The sequence below is a fragment of the Myotis davidii genome, unplaced genomic scaffold (genome assembly GCF_000327345.1).
Source record: "Myotis davidii unplaced genomic scaffold, ASM32734v1 scaffold162, whole genome shotgun sequence".
Lineage (NCBI taxonomy): Eukaryota > Metazoa > Chordata > Mammalia > Chiroptera > Vespertilionidae > Myotis > Myotis davidii.
The window spans coordinates 5369083-5392358 of NW_006300036.1; the positions used below are offsets into that span (position 1 = coordinate 5369083).

At 36.3% G+C, this 23276-nt stretch overlaps 1 protein-coding gene across 1 annotated transcript in view; it reads right to left on the reverse strand.

The window, feature by feature from the left end:
- The window catches only part of COL24A1 (collagen type XXIV alpha 1), a 311443-nt gene that overhangs the window by 108616 nt on the left and 179551 nt on the right, over window positions 1-23276 (reverse strand). The window contains exons 28-32 of the mRNA XM_015572114.1: window positions 18782-18835; window positions 18461-18505; window positions 18296-18340; window positions 9369-9422; window positions 2491-2544 (exon numbers count right to left, since the gene is read on the reverse strand). Of these exons, the coding sequence (XP_015427600.1) occupies window positions 2491-2544; window positions 9369-9422; window positions 18296-18340; window positions 18461-18505; window positions 18782-18835 (252 nt within the window). The remainder of the gene's footprint in view (window positions 1-2490; window positions 2545-9368; window positions 9423-18295; window positions 18341-18460; window positions 18506-18781; window positions 18836-23276) is intronic.

Here is a 23276-nt window from a genome sequence, read left to right on the forward strand (position 1 = left end):
CTGTGAGGCCACACTGCCTCGTGTTTGCATGCTTCTGCTCATGCATGCCTTTTCTTGGAATTCCCTTATTCTTATTCCTTCTTTTCATAGGGCTGACACTTTCTCAATCCTTAAAACTCATCTCATACCTCCTTCACACACACACACACACACACACACACACACACACACACACACATCTTCTGCTTTCCTTACCCAGGTGAGGTTAAGTGCTCTTAAATCCCCTGTGAATATCTCCATCATTGGGTTTAATGCATTGTAACATAATGATCTTTTGTATGATTATGTTTTAGAATCCTATATAATAAAAGGCTAATATTCAAATAGACCAAATAGCAGAAGAACTGGAACAACCGAAAAACTGGTCACTATAACATGTGCTGACCAGCAGGGGGCATGTGCGGAACATGGCGGGTGTTGGCTGTGGTGGATGGTGAAGGAGGTGAACGGGGGTGCCAGACCAAGGTGGGGCACCAGCTGCTGTCATTGGGGTAAGCCACTGGTGGTTACTAAAAATTCTTTGCTCCCGCTAGCTGCGGTCCCGCCCAGTGCTTGCAACTGCTGCTGGCGCCAGCCCCATTCACACCTGCACCTGGCACCAGAGCCATCGCTCGCACCTGCTGCCAGTGCTTGGTACCGGTCCCAATCACTCGGTGCCATCAGTGGGTGCGAGTGGCGGCTGCCAGCCCTGATCGCCCCTGAGGGCTTCTCCACCTCCCCCTGCTCCTGAGGGGAAATCGGGGCAGTAGCCAACGTTCACACCTGCTGAAGGTGCTAGTCATGCTAGTACCGCTGCTGGCTCCAGCCCCAATTGCTCTGCGCTGTCAGTGGGTGTGAGCTGCGGTGGCAGTGGGAGAGAGGCTGCTGGCAGACAGGGGGCCAGGGGCTGCGGTGGAAGGGGCTGGGCGGGGGCGCGGAAGATGGGCCAAGACCTGCCCCTGTGCCTACCGCAGCCCCGTGGCCCACAGTTTCTTTCAAGGTGCACGAATTCATGCACTGGACCCCTAGTAGACTATAAACTCCTAAAGAAGTCAGGGACCATATCTCAGCATCCTTTTATCCCCAGTAATACACAGTGCAAAGCAAAAAATCATGCTATTAAAAATAGGGGAGGAGAACTGAACACATAGGGGAGGAGAAAAGTTTTATTGGGATGTGGTTGAAAGGTCTGCAGAGGTTAAATAATGTAGAATATTTTTTTAATATATTTTATTGATTTTTTTACAGAGAGGAAGGGAGAGAGATAGTTAGAAACATCGATGAGAGAAACATCGATCAGCCACCTCCTGCACATCTCCTACTGGGGATGTGCCTGCAACCCAGATACATGTCCTTGACCGGAATTGAACCCGGGACCCTTCAGTCCGCAGGCCGACGCTCTATTCACTGAGCCAAACCGGTTTCGGCTAGGATATTATTTATCATGTTAAGAAATTGACATTTTATTAAGGCTATGAGAACCATTAAAAATGTTTAAGGAGAGAGATGATATGACAAAGATAAGCAGGTCACAAGCTAAGAAATGATGGGAGTTGGGTGAGACATGGGATAAAAACAGAGGACTGGAGTACTGACAATAGTGCTGAAAAGGAAAGGTTAGAGTTGAGACATAGCGGAGGGTGGGGGGGACTTATTCTAAGGGGAAAGGTGGATGATTGGAGAGGATGAAGTAGGAAGAGAAGTCTAGGAGGACTCAGTTTAAGACTAGTGGCCAAAGGGTTATCTCTCAGTGGGATGGGAGTAACAGAAGATAGAACAGTGGGAAAGTAATGGTTTTGGTTTAGATATTTTAATTTGAGATGGATGTGGGATATCTAGGTACATATGTAAAAGACAGCAGAAAATAAGTAAGTGGAGCTGAAGACAGAGGCATGCATTAGAGCTATCCAGCTGAGAGCTGTCAGAATAATACTGCTAAAGTCACTGTGATCATACGACTGCTAAGCTGAGGAAGAAGGACAGCTTCACATAAAAACTGAAAAAGGCCCATCAGAAGGTACAGAGCAGAACCTAGAGACAGCAGTTGCCAAGAAGCCAAGGAAGGAGAGAATTTATGTACAACTTATTTAGTGCTAAACTGAATAAACAACAGAAATAGTAATTTAGATTTTATCATCATAACAACTGGGGGTTATTATTTCAGAATATATGCCAAACCGGGGTCAATTTTCAATATTCTTCTATATAAGTAAGACATAACATAGAAAGTTATCAAGTTAACTTTCAATAGGTTAAGCAAAAGTTTTATTCATGTTCTATTCTGTCATTAAAACTAGGTGTTAAGGGGAAAATTTTACGTATATAAAATTAGGTCCACAGAATAGTCATCTGCTTTTAATGGAATTTTAGGCTTTACTTTCTGAATATGAAATGAAACACTATGGAATTATTCTCCATAATATATATTTAATATATCAATTACACATTGAGGAGTCTTACAGAAAGCATTAAGCACTAATGAACTAACAAGAAACAGCCACAAAATATTACCTCAGCACCCATTTCTCCAGGAGGCCCAGCATCGCCTTGCAGTCCTCGCGGTCCCTGTATTAAAATAAAATTTAAAATCTGAGAATCAAAGATTATTCTATATTTTAATTAACATATGCATCTAAATATGGAATTTATAAGATATCACAATACATTTATTAATGTTTCACATTACTTTCTGTATAAACAAAAGTATATCTCTTTTGATACATGTGTGTTTCTTTTGTGAATAATAGTAAGATATGCTTGGATTCAAAAGAAAAGATAGTACCATTTATTCTTTCATCCCCTCATTTACTCATTCATCAATAAACACTCATGAAATATTGTGCTAAGGGGTTTCAAAAGTTATTTTATTTAATGGCCATGATGATGATAGACTTACTTAACATTCTGGGAAAATATGTGACAAAAATAGCATTTTTGAAGAAGCAAATATTTGGTCTCGAATGATATAAAACTAGGCTGTCGTACTTTATCACAGTAGAGTCCAGTTGAATAATTCCTGTTTCCTATGAATGGATGTAACAATGTTCACATGGGATAATCACTAAGGTGCAGCAAAATGCATGATGGGACTGTTATGGAAATCTTGGTCACTGTGATACTGAATAGTTTAATTTTAAGTAAAAAAATATTGAGTAATTGCCTTACTGCCTAAATATTAAATTGGTTAATTTAAGGGATCTTCTTAGGATGTGGAAGCCATTTAATTGGCTAGGATTATTTTAGATAAATTCATACTTATTTAGAAGCTACAATATAATGGTATTTCTGCAGTCATGCAAAAGAGCTACTTGCACTTTTTGATATTTCTGGAGAGACAGTAATTTTGATCTTTCTGGAAAAACAAAAAATGTTTTTAAGATTCAGAAAATAAGAAGAGATTTAAAGTTTTCTATGAGGTTATACTCACAATTTTGTGAACACATGACTATTAAAAAATAGTCACTTTAGGCACAGCCTGAAGTCCCCTGTCAATGGGGAGTAAAACTGGTATGATTGGTTATCTTAAACTATTTTTCTAAATTGTTATAGTAGGCTCATTTAAAAGTATTTGAAAAGTGTGGAAAGTATAAAGAACAGATTAAGTCAAACACCATAAATATTCTTTCATAGTGTCTTCTAATTCTTTTGTAGGACCATACTTATAAATCTGTATCCTTCTGCTATATGCTTAATATTCTATTCTAAATATAAATACTGTATTACATTGTTGTAAACTAGAGGCCCAATGCACAAAATTTGTGCAAGGGGCTCGGCCCTCGCAGCTAAAAGGTCATTTGGAATGTCGCTTGGCTGTCTGGTTTAATAAGCATATTATGCTTTTATTATTATAGATATTTCATAACAAATTTATTCAAAGGCTACACAACATTCCATAGTACCACAAATTAATCATTTTCTTAATATTAGATATATACACTGTTTTTAATTCCTCTTTTTGTGTAATGTTGTTTTAGTGGGTTTATTATATGCATGTTGGACCAGTGATACGTGAAAGTCAAGATCTGTAACATCATGTGATATTGTCAAATGACTGAGATAAACTTTCGAAAGACAGGAGTATAAATAAGGTTGGTATATAGGTGTCACTTATATTGTACTCTATGTATAATTATTGAAGGTATTAAGATGTCAGTGATATTTTTCAATTATGGCTTATTAAATACTAGTGGCCCAGTGCACAAATTTCATGCACATTAAAAAAGGATTAATTAGAGGAAATATTTTAATATTGCTATTTGCCCTTTCTCTATAATAGAAGTGTCAGAGATGAAAGAAAATTAGTAAAATATATATGAAAATCTTCCTCCTGTCAGAGTCTGGGGTGTGCTGTGGGACCAAGTCAAGTCCCCACCCACCTGTGGTGTCTCAAAATTGCACTAAACCCAGACCCAGCTGGCCCCATCCCCATTGGGCTAGATCCAGACCTGGCCGGCCCAACTCCCGTCAAGCCCCGCCAGGTGGGGGGCACAGCCTCAGGTAGCCTGGCCCAGCGCCAGGGTGGAAGGTGTGGCCTGAGGTCCCCTGGCCTGGCACCAGGGTGAGGGGCACAGCCTGAAGTCCCCTGTCAAGCCCTGCCAGGCAGGGTGTGCAGCCTCAGGTCTCACGGCCTGGCACTGTGGTGTGGGGCATGGCCTCAGGTCCCCCAGTCCGGTGCTGGGGTGAGGGGAGGCCTGAGGTCCCGCGTCAACTCTGCCAGGTGGGGAATGTGGCCTGAGGTTCCCTGTCAAAGCCCTGTTGGGCAGAGGGTGCGGCCTCAGGTCCCCCAGCCTGGCAGGGCTTGGCAGGGGACTTCAGGCTGTGCCCCTTGCCTGAAGTCCCCTGTCAAGCCCCACCATGAAGGAGGCTCAGCCTCAGGTCCCTGCTGATTGCTCATTAAGGCTCGTTATGGGAACTTGGCCTCTGCTGTGGGCACAGCCATCTTGTCTGTCGCTGTGTGACAGTCAATTTGCATATTCCCACTGTATTAGATAAGATTATGAGTAATATTTAGAAATTTATGGATTATTCTCAGAATGTATGCCTATCCTATTATAAACACACTGAGAGAAACATCTTTGTGCACAAGTCTTTGTGTATAGTCTGCACTTTTCCCCTTAGAACACAGTCTGAAATGTATTATTTGGTCAAAAGTCAAATGAATTTATAAAAAGGTTGCAATAATTAACATTAAAAAAGCAACATAGTAAAATTAAAACCTATTTTTTTGAATGCATACCAACATAGAATACTTTAAAAATTCTTTGTTAATATGCTGGACAATTGAGTACTTTAAAAGTGTCTATATTTAATGAGAGTGGTGTAATATTTTTTTTCCACTTGTTTATCAGCTATCCATGATATTCTATGTGTTGCTTGATCATGCCCTTTGCCCACATATTTTGGGAGTCACTTAAAAATATTTGTATATTAGGGACATTATGTATTAATCTGTCCTATTTTATTGCTAATTTCATTTTGTAGTGTGTCATTTTATTTTTAAAATATGTTGTTAAGGGTAACCTTCCACCTACTCTCAAACATTATCACTATAGAACACTTGTAAATACACAAAATTAAAAATTACCCCAAATAACCACTGGAACCACTTAATACTTTGGTGTATCACCTTAAATCTTTGAACTTTTTTTAAAAATTAGGATGAAAAAAGTTTTAAATTTGTATATAATTAAATAAAGCTGTCAGCCTTTTATTACTTTTTAAATCATATTTAAATTTAAACATTTATTCCTATTTAAAAATTCTTTCACCTACTCTTATTGCTTATGATTTAAAAATATTTATTTAGGCCATTGTTTTTATGTACAGTTTGAGGTGAGAATCCAGATAATGTTTTATTGAGTTGTAAACTTTGGAACCTTTATGGTTTTGCGAACCAATGTCACCCCAATAAATTCAATTAAAAAAAAACACCTCTTAACCAAGTATCAACACTTCCTATTTTTCACTTTATGTTGTAGTGAATATAACTGCTTAAGGCTTCCTTGAAGAGATCAAGTTGTTCTATGCCCTCATGTCTTCCCTCATGCTGTTCCATTCACCCTAGAGTATTTTTTCTGTCATATTCTCTTGGCTACCTCTAATTTATCCAAGATTCAAACCAATTGCAGTTTCCTAAACCAAATCTTCTGGGAAATGCATGTTGGGCTAAGTGCATTTCCTTTGTGCTATTGTAGGACTGTAAACTAACCTCTATTTTAGTACTTACCCTATTATGTGGAAATGATTTGCTAATGTGTTGCCTATATTTCTAATACCTGTGAACTCTTCATGTGTTAATGAGCCCTCAGCATTCAGCACAGCACTTCACTACTGATGTGTAACATTGTCCTCATCAAATATTAAAATCTTCTCTATAATTTTCTGTTCCACATATCTGCATGTCTATATTTGGATCAGTGTCACAGAATTTAATTGTTCTAACTTTATTATCCCTTTTAAATTCTAGCAACATTATATTTTATGCCAGGTTAAAATATTAAGCTATTTTGCCTGCTCATTCATATTTATCATTAGAATAATTAAACCAAGCCCCTATACCCAATTTATAATAGGAAATAGGATGGGGTTAAATTACACATTAATTTAAAATTAACACATTAACTTTAAAAGTATTCGCCTTCTATTTATTTATTATTTAAATGTGTTTTTATTGCTTTGAGAGGGAGAGGAAGGGGGAAGGAGAGATATAGAAACATTAATGCGAGAGAGAAACATCAGTTGACTGTTTCCTGGGAATTAAGACCGAAACCAGGCATGTGCTTGACCAGGAATTGAACCAGTGACCTTTTGATGGATGGAAGGAACCCCAACCAACTGAGCCACAGAAGCCATGGCTTTATTTATTTATTTTCAAAAAATCATTATTTACTTTTCAGTCTTCTATTTAGATAATAATTTTCTTTTCTACTTAAGTTAGTTTCTAGATTGCTTAGCAAATTTGTGAAATTTTGATCGTATTTTTCTTCTTATTGAAGGCAATTTTATACAGTTGTGCACTGTACAAATCCAGGAGTACAATATGCATCAGTTTTGCATTGATTGGACTTTTTTTCCAAATGTGATTAAATTCTAGATTAGAGATCAGCAAACCTTTTCCTAAAGGGCCAGATAATAAGTTATTTTGAGGTGTGGGTCATGTGGTCTCTGTCACATATGTCAACTTTGCTGTTGTTGTAAGGAAAGAGCCATATGTGTCTGTGAACAGTTATAAATGTGTTTCAACACAACTTTATTTACAAAAGGAAGTGACTGATCTGAGAGCTATAATTGCAAATAGATTCACAGTTTTGCCTACATACTTCTAAAGGAATCTAAGATTGTCATGAAGAATTTAAGATAGGTTCTGATTAGAGCTGAACTGGGTATGTGTTTGATTTTCCTCTCACCTCTTTCAGTCTCCTCTTCAGTTCATTCCTCTTCTATGAACATTTATTAAATGTTGACTTTTTTTTTTGTTTTAAAGCTCAGATCTTTTTCTTTTCTCACTCCAATATTCTCTCCCTAGGTCAATGACTCCAATATTTTTAACTTCAGTAAATTCCTCTGCTCTGAGTTCCATATCTAATTTTCAACTTCACATTTGTCGAAGACACCTCAAATCTAACATAGCTAAACTGCACTTATAACCTGCCATTATCAAACCTAGCTTTCTGATGTTATTTCCAGTTTTAGTAAATGATATAATTATCTCATTAATTCTTCAAGCCAGAAATGTAGGAATTGTACTTCACATATAGGATATCTATTTCCTGTTGGTTTTATCTCCTTTTGAATTTTTTTTGTACCTGTGCACTTCTTTTCTCTGCTAATCTAAAGGGTTCTGCCATCTCTTATTTCGCAACAGAAATTAACACTTTTTTCCATTCTTGGCCCATGACAGTTTGATCTCTACCTTGTGGTTTGAGTGATTTTAACAAAGTAATAATTGGGTCATAAAACTAGCCCCATCCTTTCAATGGCATCCCTTTGTTTATTGGATAAAAATACAAATCCTTGTGAACATGGCTCATAAAGCTGCCTGTATTTTGTCCCCTGCCTCCCTTTCCATCCTCACCTTGCACTTACTTTTATCTGACTCTGTGCCACAGCCATGTTGGCCTTTTTTAGATCTTTAAATAAATATGTAGTGCTTTTTCCAAGGTGCATAACTTCTCTCTAGAATGACATTTTCCCATGTTTGCCTAAGTAACTACTATTCATCCTGGAGATCACAGCTCAATACTCCTGCTCATGGAAGCTTTTCCTACCCCCAGTTAGGATAGTGTCTCTTTGAACTGAATTCCTATACGTTAGAGCATTCATCTCACTTTTAAATTATCCATTTATCTCTGTTATTAATTAATGTGTAATTCTATCGTTAGACTGAAAACTCCACGGTTACCACTATAATCCACGTGCAGGTTCTTAATAAATATTTGTTGATTTAGTGAATAAATGATAAACTATCCAAATCCCAATACGTGTATTGCAATGGATAAACCAGTTTTGAATCTTGTTTAAGAAAAAGAGAACTCTAATAGGTGTTGGCTATAGAACAGTTGTAGTCTTCTATTTTATTATTTTCAAAATATAAACATGTTTCAATATCTCTCCTGCATCCTTCATTTTACCAATTTACTTCTGTTCTTTTCTGTACTATGGCTTGGCCAGGCAGCTCAAATATATGAAATAAAACCTATTTTATTCATTATATATTGATTTATATTTTATTCACCAACCTCACTAACCCTATGACCTGGATGTCAATGTTTAGGTACTGTTAAGCCATTTAGTGATTTATGGCCACAATAACAAATCTTTTCTTGTATAAGGTTGAATATATTGTCTCTGCTGTTGTCATAGCTCTATTAACACACTTATTTTTATTTAAATGTGTTCTTTATTAAGACTAAATTCTCATCCCACTTCACTCCATCTACTATTACTGGCTGAATGATTATATCACTGGGATATGAACTTTGGTCAATTTAAGTTTAATAAACATGCATTAAGTAGATATACTGTACCAGACATTATACCAGGAAAGAAGATTGATAAGAATAACTTTTTGACTTTTAGAATTTTCCACTTGTTACTAGCTAAAAATTATGCAAAGGCCACCTATAAGCCATTGTGTCAACTGACGCATAAGATCAACTCAGTAGCTTGAAAGACTATATTGTAAGTCTTAGAAGCTTGTTACAACATATTACATCTGATACCATCCCAGAAGAATGACTTCAGAGGCAATAAAAAATAAATTATGAGAAACTAGGTGTGACAAGGTCTTTTTCACAATTCATTTTCCATGGAAACTCTATAATTAAATTATATTTATCTAATTATGATGCAAGGTTTTGTATTATTGAAAAGTATAAAGATAAACTTACTGGTTCTCCTGCAAGTCCCCTGTCTCCAGTACTCCCAGGAGGTCCTTGTGAACCCTGAACAAACAAAGGCGAACTTGAAAAAAAAGTGATGCTTGAAAATGTTTTAGACAGTTCCCTTACCTCAGCTTTCTTTTACAATTGTCCCACTTAACTTTTCTGTCTACTTCTATTCTTTCTTTTTTCCTTTTGTGGTAACATATACATAACACAAAATTCACCATTTTAACAGTTTTTAAATGTACAGTTCCGTGGCTTTAAGTACATTCACACTGTTGTGCTACCATTACCACCATCTATCCTTAGACCATTTTATCTTTCCAAACTTAAACTCTATACTCATTAAATAATTGCTTATCTCCCTCCTCCATTCCTATGGCAACCAACATTCTAGTTTCAGTCTCTGAATTTGACTATCTCATATAAGAACGAATATATTTGTTCTTTTGTGTCTGCCTTATTTTATGTAGCATAATGTCTTCAAGGCTTATCCATGTTGTAACATGCGTTAAGACTTCCTTTCTTTTCAAGGTTGAATAACATTCCATAATATGTATATACTACATTTTGTATATTCATTTATGTGTCAGTGAACATTTGGGATTTCTACCTCTTGGCCACTGTGAATAATGCTCCTATAAACACTGTTGTACAAATATCACTTTGAGTCCCTACTTGCAATACTTTTAGATATATACCTAGAAGTGAAATTGATAGATTAAATGGTAATTCTATCTTTAAATGTTTGAAGAACCACCAAATAGTTTTCTACTACATCCCCATCATTTAACATCCCCATCGGCAATGCACAAGGATTCCAATTTCTCCACATTCTTGCCAACAGTGGTTAATTTCTATGTGCATGTGTGTGTGTTTCTTTTCTTTTTTTAAAATAACAATAATCCTAATGGGTAGGAAGTGGTATTTCACTGTGGTTTTGATTTGCATTTCTCTAATGACTAGTAATTTTGAGCATCTATTCATGTGCTTATTGGCCATTTGTATATCTTCTTTGGAATAATGTCTTATTCAAGTTCTGTGCCATTTTTGTCACATTTTTGTTGTGGTCAAGCTTTAGGAATTCTTTGTATCTATGTGTATTTTTGTATTTAATTCCCTTCCTATACAGTGGTTAATAATTATGCATAATTATTTTAAATTTGGATTTTTAATAACTTTAATATTAACAAAAGTACTTTTATCCAAAAATAATATCCTTATAATGTGCTAAAAAGTATGATTTATGCCCTTAAAACCTGGTAAAGCACAAGGATTTCAGGCCCTAAATGACCAAATTGGAGCCCTCCAATGTCTTCTGCCCCCCACATTTTATACCATGCCATCTATGCTACCATAAAATTGTCTCTTATATGTGGGGGTATATTCTAAAATGTTGCATAAAACTCTAAATGAAATTCCAGGTCCTCTTTGATTCTCCTATTCAAAGATTTACTGAGCATGTACTGTGTACCAAACACTGATGACTACTAATCTATAATAATAAAAGCGTAATATGCTAATTAGACTGGACAGCCGAACGACCTTCTGAAAATCATTCCAGACATCCTTCTGGATGAAGCTGTGGTGGTGGGGCCAAGACAGAGGTGGCTAGGGGTGATCAGGCAGGCAGGCGAGCAGTTAGGGGCAATCAGGTAGGCAGGCGAGTGGTTAGGGGCGTTTAGGTAGGCAAGCAAATGGTTAGGGGTGATCAAGCAGGCAGGTGAGCAGTTAGGGGTAATCAGGCAGGAAGGAAGAATGGTTAGGGCAATCAGGCAGGCAGATAAACAGTTAGGGGCAATCAGGTAGGCAGGCAAGTGGTTAGGGGCATTCAGGTAGGCAAGAAAGTGGTTAGGGGTGATCAAGCAGGCCGGGGAGCAGTTAGGGGTGATCAGATAGGCAGGCAAGTGGTTAGGGGTGATCAGGCAGGCAGGCAGGTGAGCGGTTAGGAGCCAGCAGTCCCAGATTGCAAGAGGGATCCTGGATTGCTAGAGGGTGCAGGCCAGGCTGAGGGACTTCCTCCCACCCCTGTGCATGAATTTCATGCACCAGGCCTCTAGTGATATATAAAATACTACCCTTGTGTATTTGAAATTTGCCTCCTTTATATTACTGGCATTGGGAAAATTGGCAACTGTACAGTGGATCACAATTACTATTTATATTAAAACTAAAAGCTAAGAGAAAATATGATATTATATTAGAAGTACAGATATTCAAAATTTCTAGCCACATGCAATCTTCTAAGTTACAATCATTAATGCTATGTTTAGTTATGCATGGTTCTCCTGTTGGAGAAAGAAAGATATATAAAATCATGGACTTCCATCTGACTAAGACCCTGTTTCAGTAATGAAAATCATATGCTACCCATTACTCCAGGCTCCTAAATTAAGTGACAGAATCAACATAAGGGATCCTAACTGAAACACACAGTGAAAATTTAGAACCTTAAATAATGTATGCTTAGTTTGCTTTGTAAAGTGTGTTTGCGCACAGTATCAGCTTCTTATATACTTTTAATGCTGTTAATGGTGCATAAAAGCTGTTTGGCAAAGCTATGAAATGACTTAAGTGGACTCTATTTTTATTAGAGATGAAGAAGAAAAGCAAAAGCTGGCACAAAATAAAAATTCCCTTTAAGGCTTTACAGATGCTACTGAAAAGACATTATTTGTAGTAGACCTCCTTGCTCCATGACTTGAAGTCAGCAATTATGAATATGATGACCAGGACAATAATGACTGTTATGGTTGCAATTTATTGAGAACTTGTGCCAAACAAATAATAAACATCATTTGTTATAACAATAAAAAGTATCTCATTTTATTTTTTTTAAATATATTTTATTGATTTTTTACAGAGAGGAAGGGAGAAGGACAGAGAGTTAGAAACATTGATCAGCTGCCTCCTGCACACCCCCTACTGGGGATGTGCCCGCAACCAAGGTACATGCCCTTGACCGGAATCGAACCCGGGACCCTTGAGTCCACAGGCTGATGCTCTATCCACTGAGCCAAACTGGTTAGGGCGAAAAGTATCTCATTTTAAAGATGGGGAAACTGAGGTCCTATAATTTGTGCAAAGTGGAAACAGCTAGTAAGTGGTAGAACCAATATTTGCCCTCCAATATGCTTGATCCAATGACATGCTCTTCCTCTATACCAAACTGCTTTCTACTGATTTCAATGAGGAATCATTCAATGCCTTTTCCCCTTTCAGCCAATATATAGAGCATCCTCAAAGAATTTTCATGAGAATAAGCAAGGGGCCATATAAATATTATTTCCATGGCTACACCTTGACTGTAGGATCATTAAAACTGTGTGCATTCTGCTTCATTATCTGAAGAATGGGGAAAGAATAGAGTTAATACTACACACTTTTTGTATTATAAGAATTATGAAATAAACTTTTCTCAAGTATTTTGAGTTATTCCAGAGAAAATTCTATTTAAAGATTTGTTAAGAGTTCCCACTTCTAATATTGGCCAAATAGTTCCTATAAACCAACCTATATGCAGAAAACTATACACCTAGGAAAGATATAATTTTTCAAAAAGATCTGAAGGCCTTCAGGAAAGACCAAAAATAGGCAAAAACTAGAGTGGAGAGGTCTACACATAGAAGAAGAGAATGTCAGTAGGTGAGTTTCTGATTTTTTAATGACTTCTAGCCAGAAGGTAAGCCATATAGGATGGTTTTTAAAAGCAGGATAGAGACCTGTAGTCTCACTGGCATAGAGAACCAGAGGGCAGAATTTGGAGTGATGACAGCTCCTAGAAAATGATGGAAAAGAGAGAGCTAGAGAGAGGAAGCCTCAAAACCTGAGTATAAACTCTGCTTAAGTCTCTTGCTGATATTTGAACTATGTAATGGTGAAGCAGACTCCAAGCAGCCAAGCCAAGACTAAAAAAAAAAAAAAAACCCCAACAAAAAACAAACAAACAAACAAAAAACTGAACAGAGATTTTCACCTACCACAGAACCTAGAATCCAGCCAAATTAATTGCCAGTCAAATTTAAAAAAGAAATACTTTTCAAAGGATTATAATAGAATTTGGAGTCTCTACAATGCATTACTCAAAATGTCCAGGATATAGTTCCAAATTACTGGACAGAAAAATTCCTCTTATTCATAAGAAATGGCAATTAATGGAAACAAAACTCAAAATTACTCAGATGTTAGCTTTTCACACAAGAATTTTAAAGAAGCTATCCTAAATAGGACCATTAATGTAAATACATATATGTGCTCATGAAGAATAAACAAATAGGAAATCTCAAAAAAAGATTGGGCTTATCCAATTAAAAAAAGAAAATTGGAAAAAGAAAGGTTGGAATATGAATGTATAGAACCTCAGGGACCTAAGGGATGTTATCAAGTGTTTAACATGTATATTTAAGTGGAATTTAAGAAGGAAAGAAGAGAGAAGAGAGGGTAAAAAATATCTGAAAAAACAAAGTAGAAAATTTCCAATTTACTGAAAACACCAATTTATCCACATAAGAAGCTCAGCAAACCTCGAGCTCACTATATGCAAACAACAACAACAAAACAAATAAACAAAAAACAACAACAAAACCATCTAGGCGCATCATACTCAAATTGCTAAAAGCAAAAAAAATAAATAAATAAATAAACAGAAAATCTTGAAAGCAGCCAAAAAAAAATTGTTACATTATTTGTAGGGGAATAATGATAAAGATGTGTGGACTTCTCAGTAGAAATAATGGAGGTCAAAAGAAAAATGACATATCAATTTTTTCAGTGTTGAATAAAATCAAATAAAAGAAAATGTCAACCCAGAATTTTATATCATGTGAAAATATCCTTCAAGAATGAAGATGAAATAGAGAGCAGCCAAAAAAAATTGTTACAATATTTGTAGGGGAATAATGATAAAGATGTGTGGACTTCTCAGTAGAAATAATGGAGGTCAAAAGAAAAATGACATATCAATTTTTTCAGTGTTGAATAAAATCAAATAAAAGAAAATGTCAACCCAGAATTTTATATCATGTGAAAATATCCTTCAAGAATGAAGATGAAATAGAGACATTCTCATAAACAAAACTAAGAGAATTAATCAGTAGCAGAACTTGACTATAAGAATCTAAAGGAAGTTCTATAGGCTACAGAGAAACGACAACATTTAGAAATGCAGACCTACAGAAAGGAATGAAGAACACCAAAAATAATAAATGCATGGATAAATAAAATAACACTATTTTTCTAATATCTCTAAAACACACATTTAACTTATTTATATTAAAGCAAAATTTTAGCTTTACAATATGGGGTTTAACTTTGCAATATGGGATATATGTATAATTATAGCACAAAATACTGGATGTTAGTAAATGAGCTATATGTTTTCAGTTCCTTACAATTACTATAAGTATTATATGTGGTCCCCATCTTAACAATAGATCAGCTTACAACTTTTGACTTTACAATGGTATCAAAGTGATATGCATTCAGTACTTTGAATTTTTAACTTTTTCCTGGCTAGCAATATGTAGTATGATATCCTCTCATAATGCTGGGCAGCATTGTGTCAGCTCCCAGTCAGCTATGCAATCATGAGGGTAAGCAAGCAATATTCTATAGTGTATTCACCGTGTTAGATGATTTTGCCCAACTGTAGGCTAATCTAAGTGTTCCAAACATGGTTAAGGTACACTAGGATATGCTATCATGTTTGGTAGGTTAGGCGTATTTTCAGTTTACAATGTAACCCACAATCCCATTGTAAGTTGAGGAGCAATTGTATTATATTAACTCTAAGTAGGCTATGGAAAGTTAACATGTATACTGTAATCCTTAAACCAGGGATGGCAAACTACAGTAAAATCTGGACCACCACTTGTTTTTTCAAATGTAGTTTTTTTTTTTAAGCAAAGTCATATAAATTCCTTTACATACTGTCTGTGGCTGCTTTCAAACTATGATGACAGAGCTGAGTAGTTGTGACAGAGAATATATAACCCCTAATGCTTAAAATATTTATTTTCTGGCATTTCACAGAAAAAGTTTGCTCACTTTTGACATAAAATAACCACTTAAAAATAACAATGAGAAGTATAGCTAAAAAGCCAATAGTTAAATTAACATGGCATTCTCAAAATTATTCAAGACCAAATGAAGGTATTGAATGCTAATTAAAAGACAGAGATTATCCAAATGACTAAGAAAGCAAGACCCACATATAAGACACTCACTTTAAATATCAAGACACAGATGGCTTGAAAGTAAATGAATGGAAAAGATATGGCCTTGAACCAGCAAGCGTAAGAAGGTTGGAAAGACATCAAATAGATTTCAAAACAAAAAGCATGACCAGGAATAAAAAGTATTACCAGTGATATAGAGGAACATTTTGTAATGATAAATGGATCAGTTGATCAGGGAGACATTATAATCATAAATGCAAATACTTTAAAATAGAGTTTCAAATATATAAGCAAAATTTTACAGAATTAAAGAGAGAAATAGAGAAAAATAAAATCATAGTTGATTTAACTTCCTAATCTCATTAACTGAAAAAAATGGCTAGATAAAAATAATGTACAATTTGTTAGTTTGTTCAAGACTTAGAAAACTAAAAACAGTTTCTCAGGTTTTATCACTTTAATAACACAATGGATCATAGCCTTTCCTCTTAATTTTCCCTTGAGAGAGATCTATGTGTGGAAACAATTTTGGCCCATAGAAAAATATACTTTCTCCTGGTTATCTGAACTGTGACAAGTTAGGGATATTTTTTTTTTACAGATGAGGAAAATATGCTCCAGAGAGCTAACTAATTTAACCAAGACTATACATATAGCTAAAAGGAACATGCACTACTAGAACAAAGGTCAATCTGACCTCCAATCTATTTTACACCTTTTTATTTCATAGCACTGTCAGCTTATTGACAGTGGGTAAATGACTAGAGACACTGAGATTACTGTGCAGGATCAAAGAAATAAATCTTTAGGACTGTCTGGATTTCTTGGATGGATTGATACTAGCTTTCTTAAGATCTCCAAGTCTATTTCAGTTCAATCAAGAAGAAGGAGACAGTGTAGGTATAGAGCTAAGTAAACCTCAACAACTATTACAAACTCATGATTTAATATCCAACCCATATCATCCACTAAAGTAATTTACTCTTCCAATCGTCTATGAAACTTGCTTGCCATAAGCTATGGTTACAAAGTGGCTCTAGTGAATTTTATATTTGACTAGAGGCCTGGTGCATGAATTCGTGCACTGGTGGGGTCCCTCAGCCTGTCCTGTGCCATCTCACAATCCAGGACCTCTCAGGGGATGTCAGACTGCTGGTTTTGGCATGATCTCCTCAGGGATCCGGCTGAAATCAGCAGTCCAACAACCCCTGAGGGATGTAGCAATGCAGAAAGCGGCAGGCGGCTAGGGAGGAGCCCAAGCTGAGGCTGGGTGCCACTCCTGCAGATCCCAGCCCCGCTCATCCAGCCCCGCTGCACCTGCCCCTGCTGCAGCTCGGTAGCACTGCTGCGGAGGTGGGAGAGGCTGCGCTGCTGCAGCTGTGGGTGCCAGCCATAAGCCAGGCTTCTGGCTCAGTGGTGCTCCTGCTTTGGGAGCACACTGACCACTAGAGGGCAGCTTCTGCATTGAGCGTCTGCCCCCTGGTGGTCAGTGCACATCATAGCATCCAGTCAACTGGTCATTCGGTAGTTCAGTCCTTAGACTTTTATATATATAGCTTGAAGAAATCAAATATCAAATTTTACATTTATCCGGAAATATCTAATAAGCTTGATGAACTTGATGAGCTCCAAGTCTCTCCACTCATTACAACATATTAGCTTTGTATATGGCTTAGTAAGATGGAAAAAAAATCTATACAAACACCATTTACATTAATATATAAAAAACTCAGATGAGGAATATTAATATTCAAAGAATATTCTTTGGGGATTACATCAACCAATAATACAATGTCACACAAAAGTTCTTTCCCTCGATACAGTCATTTTTCTCTTTTAGGTCTGATATTTTAGGTTTGTCCACTGTCAAATATAATGCTATTATGAAAACCAATAGGCAGGGGGCAGCAGAGTTCAATGAGGAGTAAGTAAATGTGACAGTGACAATTACTATGGCAGTTAAAACATTTTTCTCTTATCCTTCTTGGACTCTTCAGTTGGAGGCTATTAAAATATTATCTAATTCTATAATTTTAATTACATACACTTATGTGTATTACAAATCAAAACTTCATCATTAAAAATTATGATTCCAAATGAAAGTAATTAAAAATACCCATATACATTTAAGCTTATATGCTCAAAATTATATATACGTAATATATATGTATGTCTGTGTACATATGTGTATATGTATCTTTCTATTTTCTTTCTTTAAAAACAGTTTTGCCCCTCAGTTAATGATGATAATCACAGAACTTGTTGCTTCTCAGGAAAAAAAATGTATACTTCTGAAAAGATTTTTTATTATAGAAAATATCTACTGTTACATAATGTTAAAAACTCTCAGAGCAGTACCATTGGAAAGCCTGATGACACACATATCTCCACACTGAAAGGGTCTAAAAAGCAATCAAGTTGAAATAAAATGAAAGGCAAGAAGCCTCAAAGAAGTTTCTTGTTATGTCAGCTTTATTAATATTCCATTATATTTATGTAATATCACATCCTTTTCTTTTGAAATGGATTTTAGAGAAAAACTAACCATAACTAGAGTGAAAAGTTATCAACCACCAGTTTATAGGTCTGTATAAATGAGGCTCAGAATAAATAAGCAATTTGCCCAAATTAAAACACTGATCTAATGACTGAAGAAAAGAACTTGTATTGTTAGTCCAACATACTAAATATTAAACAACAGTTGTGTCAGAGAGTAAAGCAGGCAAGGTTGTTCATTGCTGATTTTTAATTACTTACTGGTTTCCCTTGAACTCCTCTCTCTCCAGGGTTTCCAGTCTTACCCTGCATAAGGAAAAAAAAATGTTTGGGTCAAGTAGCTTCTTCCCCAAATATTAACCACACACCAAAGAAAATGAAAGGTTTCAAGTGATTATCTTTAATGTGAAATGTTTTACTACTTACAGTAAGACCGGAAGGTCCTCTTTTCCCTTGATCTCCTTTTTCACCCTAAAAAAGTATCAATACCAAATGAGTTAATAAGATTGTAAATTACAGTGTTAAACATGCCAGCATACACTCACCTACAAAAAAAATTAGACATCATGCACACAGTTCAATATTAAATATTACATTTCTGTGTGTGATAAAAACTTTATGTATGTTCCTTATTTAGACTGAGAAAATGTAGAGCCATACTTTTCAAAGGACATGCCTCCATTTTTAGACAGAATATATGGGCTCAAAGTAACAACTGCATGTGAAATGAGAAAGCTCAGTGATTACCTTGGCACCCTGTATACCTTGTTCCCCAGAGAGACCGTCTGTTCCTCTTGGTCCCTAGAGATGGAAAAAATACCCTGTTGTTAATTTCAAATGTTCCATTTTTTCTGTTATGCACACCTGTTCCTCTTGGTCCCTAGAGATGGAAAAAATACCCTGTTGTTAATTTCAAATGTTCCATTTTTACTGTTATGCACCCTTACTAATGAAGACATTCTTCTTTAGTTGATGAACTGCTTGTTCCTTGCCATACCACATAAAAGAATACAACTGGGTAGAAGTATATAAACCCATTTGCGTGAGAGAATCAAAATAGTGTTTTCAAGATTGATTTTCAAATATTAAATCAGGTGACCACAAAAATAACTGCTTCTGTTGCTGAGGTAGCTAAAGTAAGTATAGGTTTTCTTGAGTATTTTGTTCACATTATCATTTACTCAGCAGTCATTCAGGATTTATTCTAAAACAACTCTAAATTAATTTAAAGGCAGGGGAGGGTGGGCAGGAAGAGATCAACCAATGAACTTGTACGCATGTATGCATAATCTATGGATACAGACAATGGAATGAGGAGGGTGTAGGGTGGGGCAGGAGCTGGATGAAAAAAGATCAATGGGGGGAGAGGGGGATTTATGTAATATTTTCAATATAAAGATTTAAAAAAGAGTAAACAGTTCTTAAAAAATTAAATAAAAGTAGCTGTTTTTTTTTTGTCCAAATAGTCTTCTTAGGTTTTATATTTTTGGAACAGCACTTTCTCTACTTATGAAAAAATGAGTGCTGGTTGCACTGTACCTGCTATGCACCTGCTTGACAATAGTCACTGGAAGACGGCAGGGGCACAGGAAAGGGGAAAATGCTGCTGGGAATATTCCTGTACATTTAAAACTTCTCAGCTAAGTTACTATCACATTATTCATTCAGTAATTAGTTGTGAAGAAGCATTAGGTGCAAAAGTTATTCTCTAACAAAATGACATTATGTCTACCTGTCTAAATTATAACTGTCCTTGGATCATCTTGGAGTCATTTTCAAGGAAATTAATCCAATTCTACAACCATTAACTGAATGCCTACTGTGGACAAGGCTTTGCATGAAGTGTTATGTGGCTATACAGTTATAAGAAAGTTTCTCCATATGAAGCACAGAGAATGATGAGGTAAATTATATAAATTACTATAGTAAGAGACACACATGTTAAGGACAAAAAGGAGTCAGGGGGTGAAGAACTTTCACAGGTTTATAAATGGAATAAAGATATCATTTTTGACAGTGAGAGACAGTGCTCTTGAGGGAACTCTAGATAGAGATAGAGATAGGACAAGGAAAGGGTACAGAGGCAAGAATAAAGATACCCCAAATTTTAAAAAAAAGTAATTTGTTTAGGTGAGCTATTGATTACATGTAGTATTTTTTAGTATTTCTATATTAAGAAACAATTGTGTAAAGACTGGGACTTAAAAAGTGAGGGATTGGACTTTACATTTAAACCAATACATACTGAGGTGCTGAAATTTCTATACAAAACATTGATACAAATAACCTAGTACGACATGGTGATTTGAGGGAGTCCTAGGCTTCAGCACCTTCTCTTGTACCCCACCTGAGGGCAGCTTAGTTTAGCTTCATTTAATTTAAAAGCTGCACCCTATCATAGGACTTTCTTCCTGGGTGCTCTCAGGGTAACTGCATTCATTCTCTGATCCTCTTGGTAACATTCATGAGATTGGAGAAAAGACTCTCACTCCGTGAGGACCTATAGCTCCACAGGTCATACTAAAATTATAGCCACAGCTCTAACCCGACAATTTCTATCTTTATTTAGGTACTCCATGACCTGTCCCTCAATCTTTTTTATGCCCTATTTTCCCACAAAAGACTGCAAAACTAAGTTATAGTCTTATTGTGTAGGACATTTAATGCCAAGTTGAAGAGTATGGACTTATTTTAACAGGTGATTTTCCAAGTGTGTTATTCCTTCAACCACATTTACTGAGTGCCTACTATAAGCCAGGCACTGTTTTAGGCCCAGAGGATATGGCAGGGAGAAGAGTCAAATCCTTGAATTCATAGACAAGCAAATCAATATATAAAATTAAAGTATAAAATGATAATAGGTAGTCAATTGTAATGAAGAATAACAAAGGAGGGAGATTAAGGGACTAGGGAGAATCCAAGTGGGGAGCCCTATTTAGATTGGCTGGTCTGAGAAGTCTCTCCAACGTGATTAGGCACCTGCGGAGGTGAGCTGGCAGGCTGTGCAAATAACTTAGGGAAGATCACTCAGGCAGAAGAAACAGCAATTGCAGAGGTCCTGAGGTGGGGGCGTGCTTGGAATGTTTGACAGTTAAGTAACCAATAATGATTTTTTAAACAAGACAAATGAGATGGAAGAGACTAGACTTTGGGTGGGGAACACACGATAGAGTATACAGAACTATTGCAAAGTTATATACATGAAGTTTAGCCAATGTTACCCCAGTAAATTTAGCTAAAGTAAATTAGTAAACAAACAATGATGACAGGATGATTCTGGAATTTCCAGGGCAGTGGTCCTGAGGACCTGGCTCTCATAATTACCACCTTACACATTCAGCAGCCTGCATCACATCTCTTTCTCTGGCACTTTCCATGTCTATTTTCCTTCCCTGCCTTTTAAGAAAACACTTTACAAAATCTTTTTGGATAACAAGAGAACGGTTGAGAGAGTATGAAAAAGAATGAGTGGTTAACATTCTAAATACCACAGAAAACAAGTAAAATCTAGACTGAAAATGTGTTCACTGGTATAATTAGGCTCTTAACGCCTCTGTAACCTGGAACTTTTTTGTCTTTCTTGGTCATTTTGTTAGCAAGTAATGGGTAGAATAATGACAGCATTAATAATAAAAAACAAGGAAGTGTACTTTTGTTTGGCATGAAGAGAGGGAATGGGAAGAAGATAATGAGTTTGACTATTGACTACCAATGTGGTAGATATCTCCAAGGTTCATGTTAGAGAGTTAGGAGCCATTGTGTCTAGGTTTAAATGGTAGTAGTCTCAAGGATAAAGGTTCAAAAGGCCCTCCCCCTAACACTGAACTATAAATTTCGAATTTTTAAAGAAAGATTGTTTTTTCCAAATGCGGTAAATAAGTCTCATTTCTTGGATAAGATCAGCTGAAGTGGCTGCCTCAATATAGATGCATATATAGAAAAGGCTGCAGCTAGCTCAGGCGGGAAGTCTCATAATTAACCACCAGTTCTGCCTCAGCACACAGAGCATCTGCTGTCATTAGTGTGCTGACTGAATGAGTACAACCCCCACTTTTTAAGATGAAGAAACTAAAGCCTGCAGATATACTTACATGATGAGTATATTATGTTGCCTGTCTTACATGATGTTTAAGTACTCAAAGTCTTTGAATAATTGTGCTTTATGAAGTTTATAAGATTTTTCCAATGTCAAAAAGAAATCAAGGTTAATCCTGTTAGCAAGTGAATTCAAGCTGAAATAGAGGACCTGAAGTGTAGAAGAGGTTACAAAATGACTATTAAACATTCACAAGTAAAGAGCTGATTGGTATTATAACTGAAAGGAACTCCCTGCAAAATTAAGTGAAACATGTAGTAATGGTAACCACTCAATGTTTTACATCAAAAAATGCTTTTGCTTTAAAAAAATACTTTCACATGAGGAGACTTCACTTGGGGTGGTGAACACAATACAGAATTGTACATCTGAAGCCCATATGATTTTATTAACCAATGTCACCCCAATAAAGTCAATAAAAACACATGTCATTTACAAATAAATAAATAAATTTAAAAAATACTTTCACATTTATTATTTCATTTACTAATCCAGAATTACACAGGGAACAACAACAACAAAAATAGAAGTCTTTGTTCCTACAGTAAAGACAAAGATGAATGCAATTAATATAAAAAAGTTCAAGGCCCTAACCAGTTTGGCTCAGTGGATAGAGCGTCGGCCTGTGGACTGAATGGTCCCAGGTTCGATTCCGGTCAAGGGCATGTATGCTGGTTGTGGGCATATCCCCAGTAGCGGGTGTACGGGAGGCAGCTGATGGATGTTTCTCTCTCATCAATGTTTCTAATTCTCTATCCCTCTCTCCCTTTCCCTCTGTAAAAAAATCAATAAAATATATATTTTTTAAAAGTTTAAGTATAGCAATTATCAATTAAATTAATTAAAGGCTACAAAGCCTATGGTTGCTAGTTAAAAGGCTAGGTAAGGCTGTCAGAAGTCTAGGAAAGTTTAGAACTCCCTAGCTTCAGTAAAGGATCAGTTAGCAAACTAAAAGCTAGCTTTATCAGCGTCTGTTTTTTTTTTTATTATTATTAGTTAAGGTATTACAAATGTGTCCTCATCCCCCCCATTAACCCCCAACCTCCACCCCCCACACACACACTCATGCTCCCATTGCCCTGTTGTCCATGTCCAATTGGTTTGGCTTATATACATGTATACAAGTCCTTCGGTTGATCTCTTCCC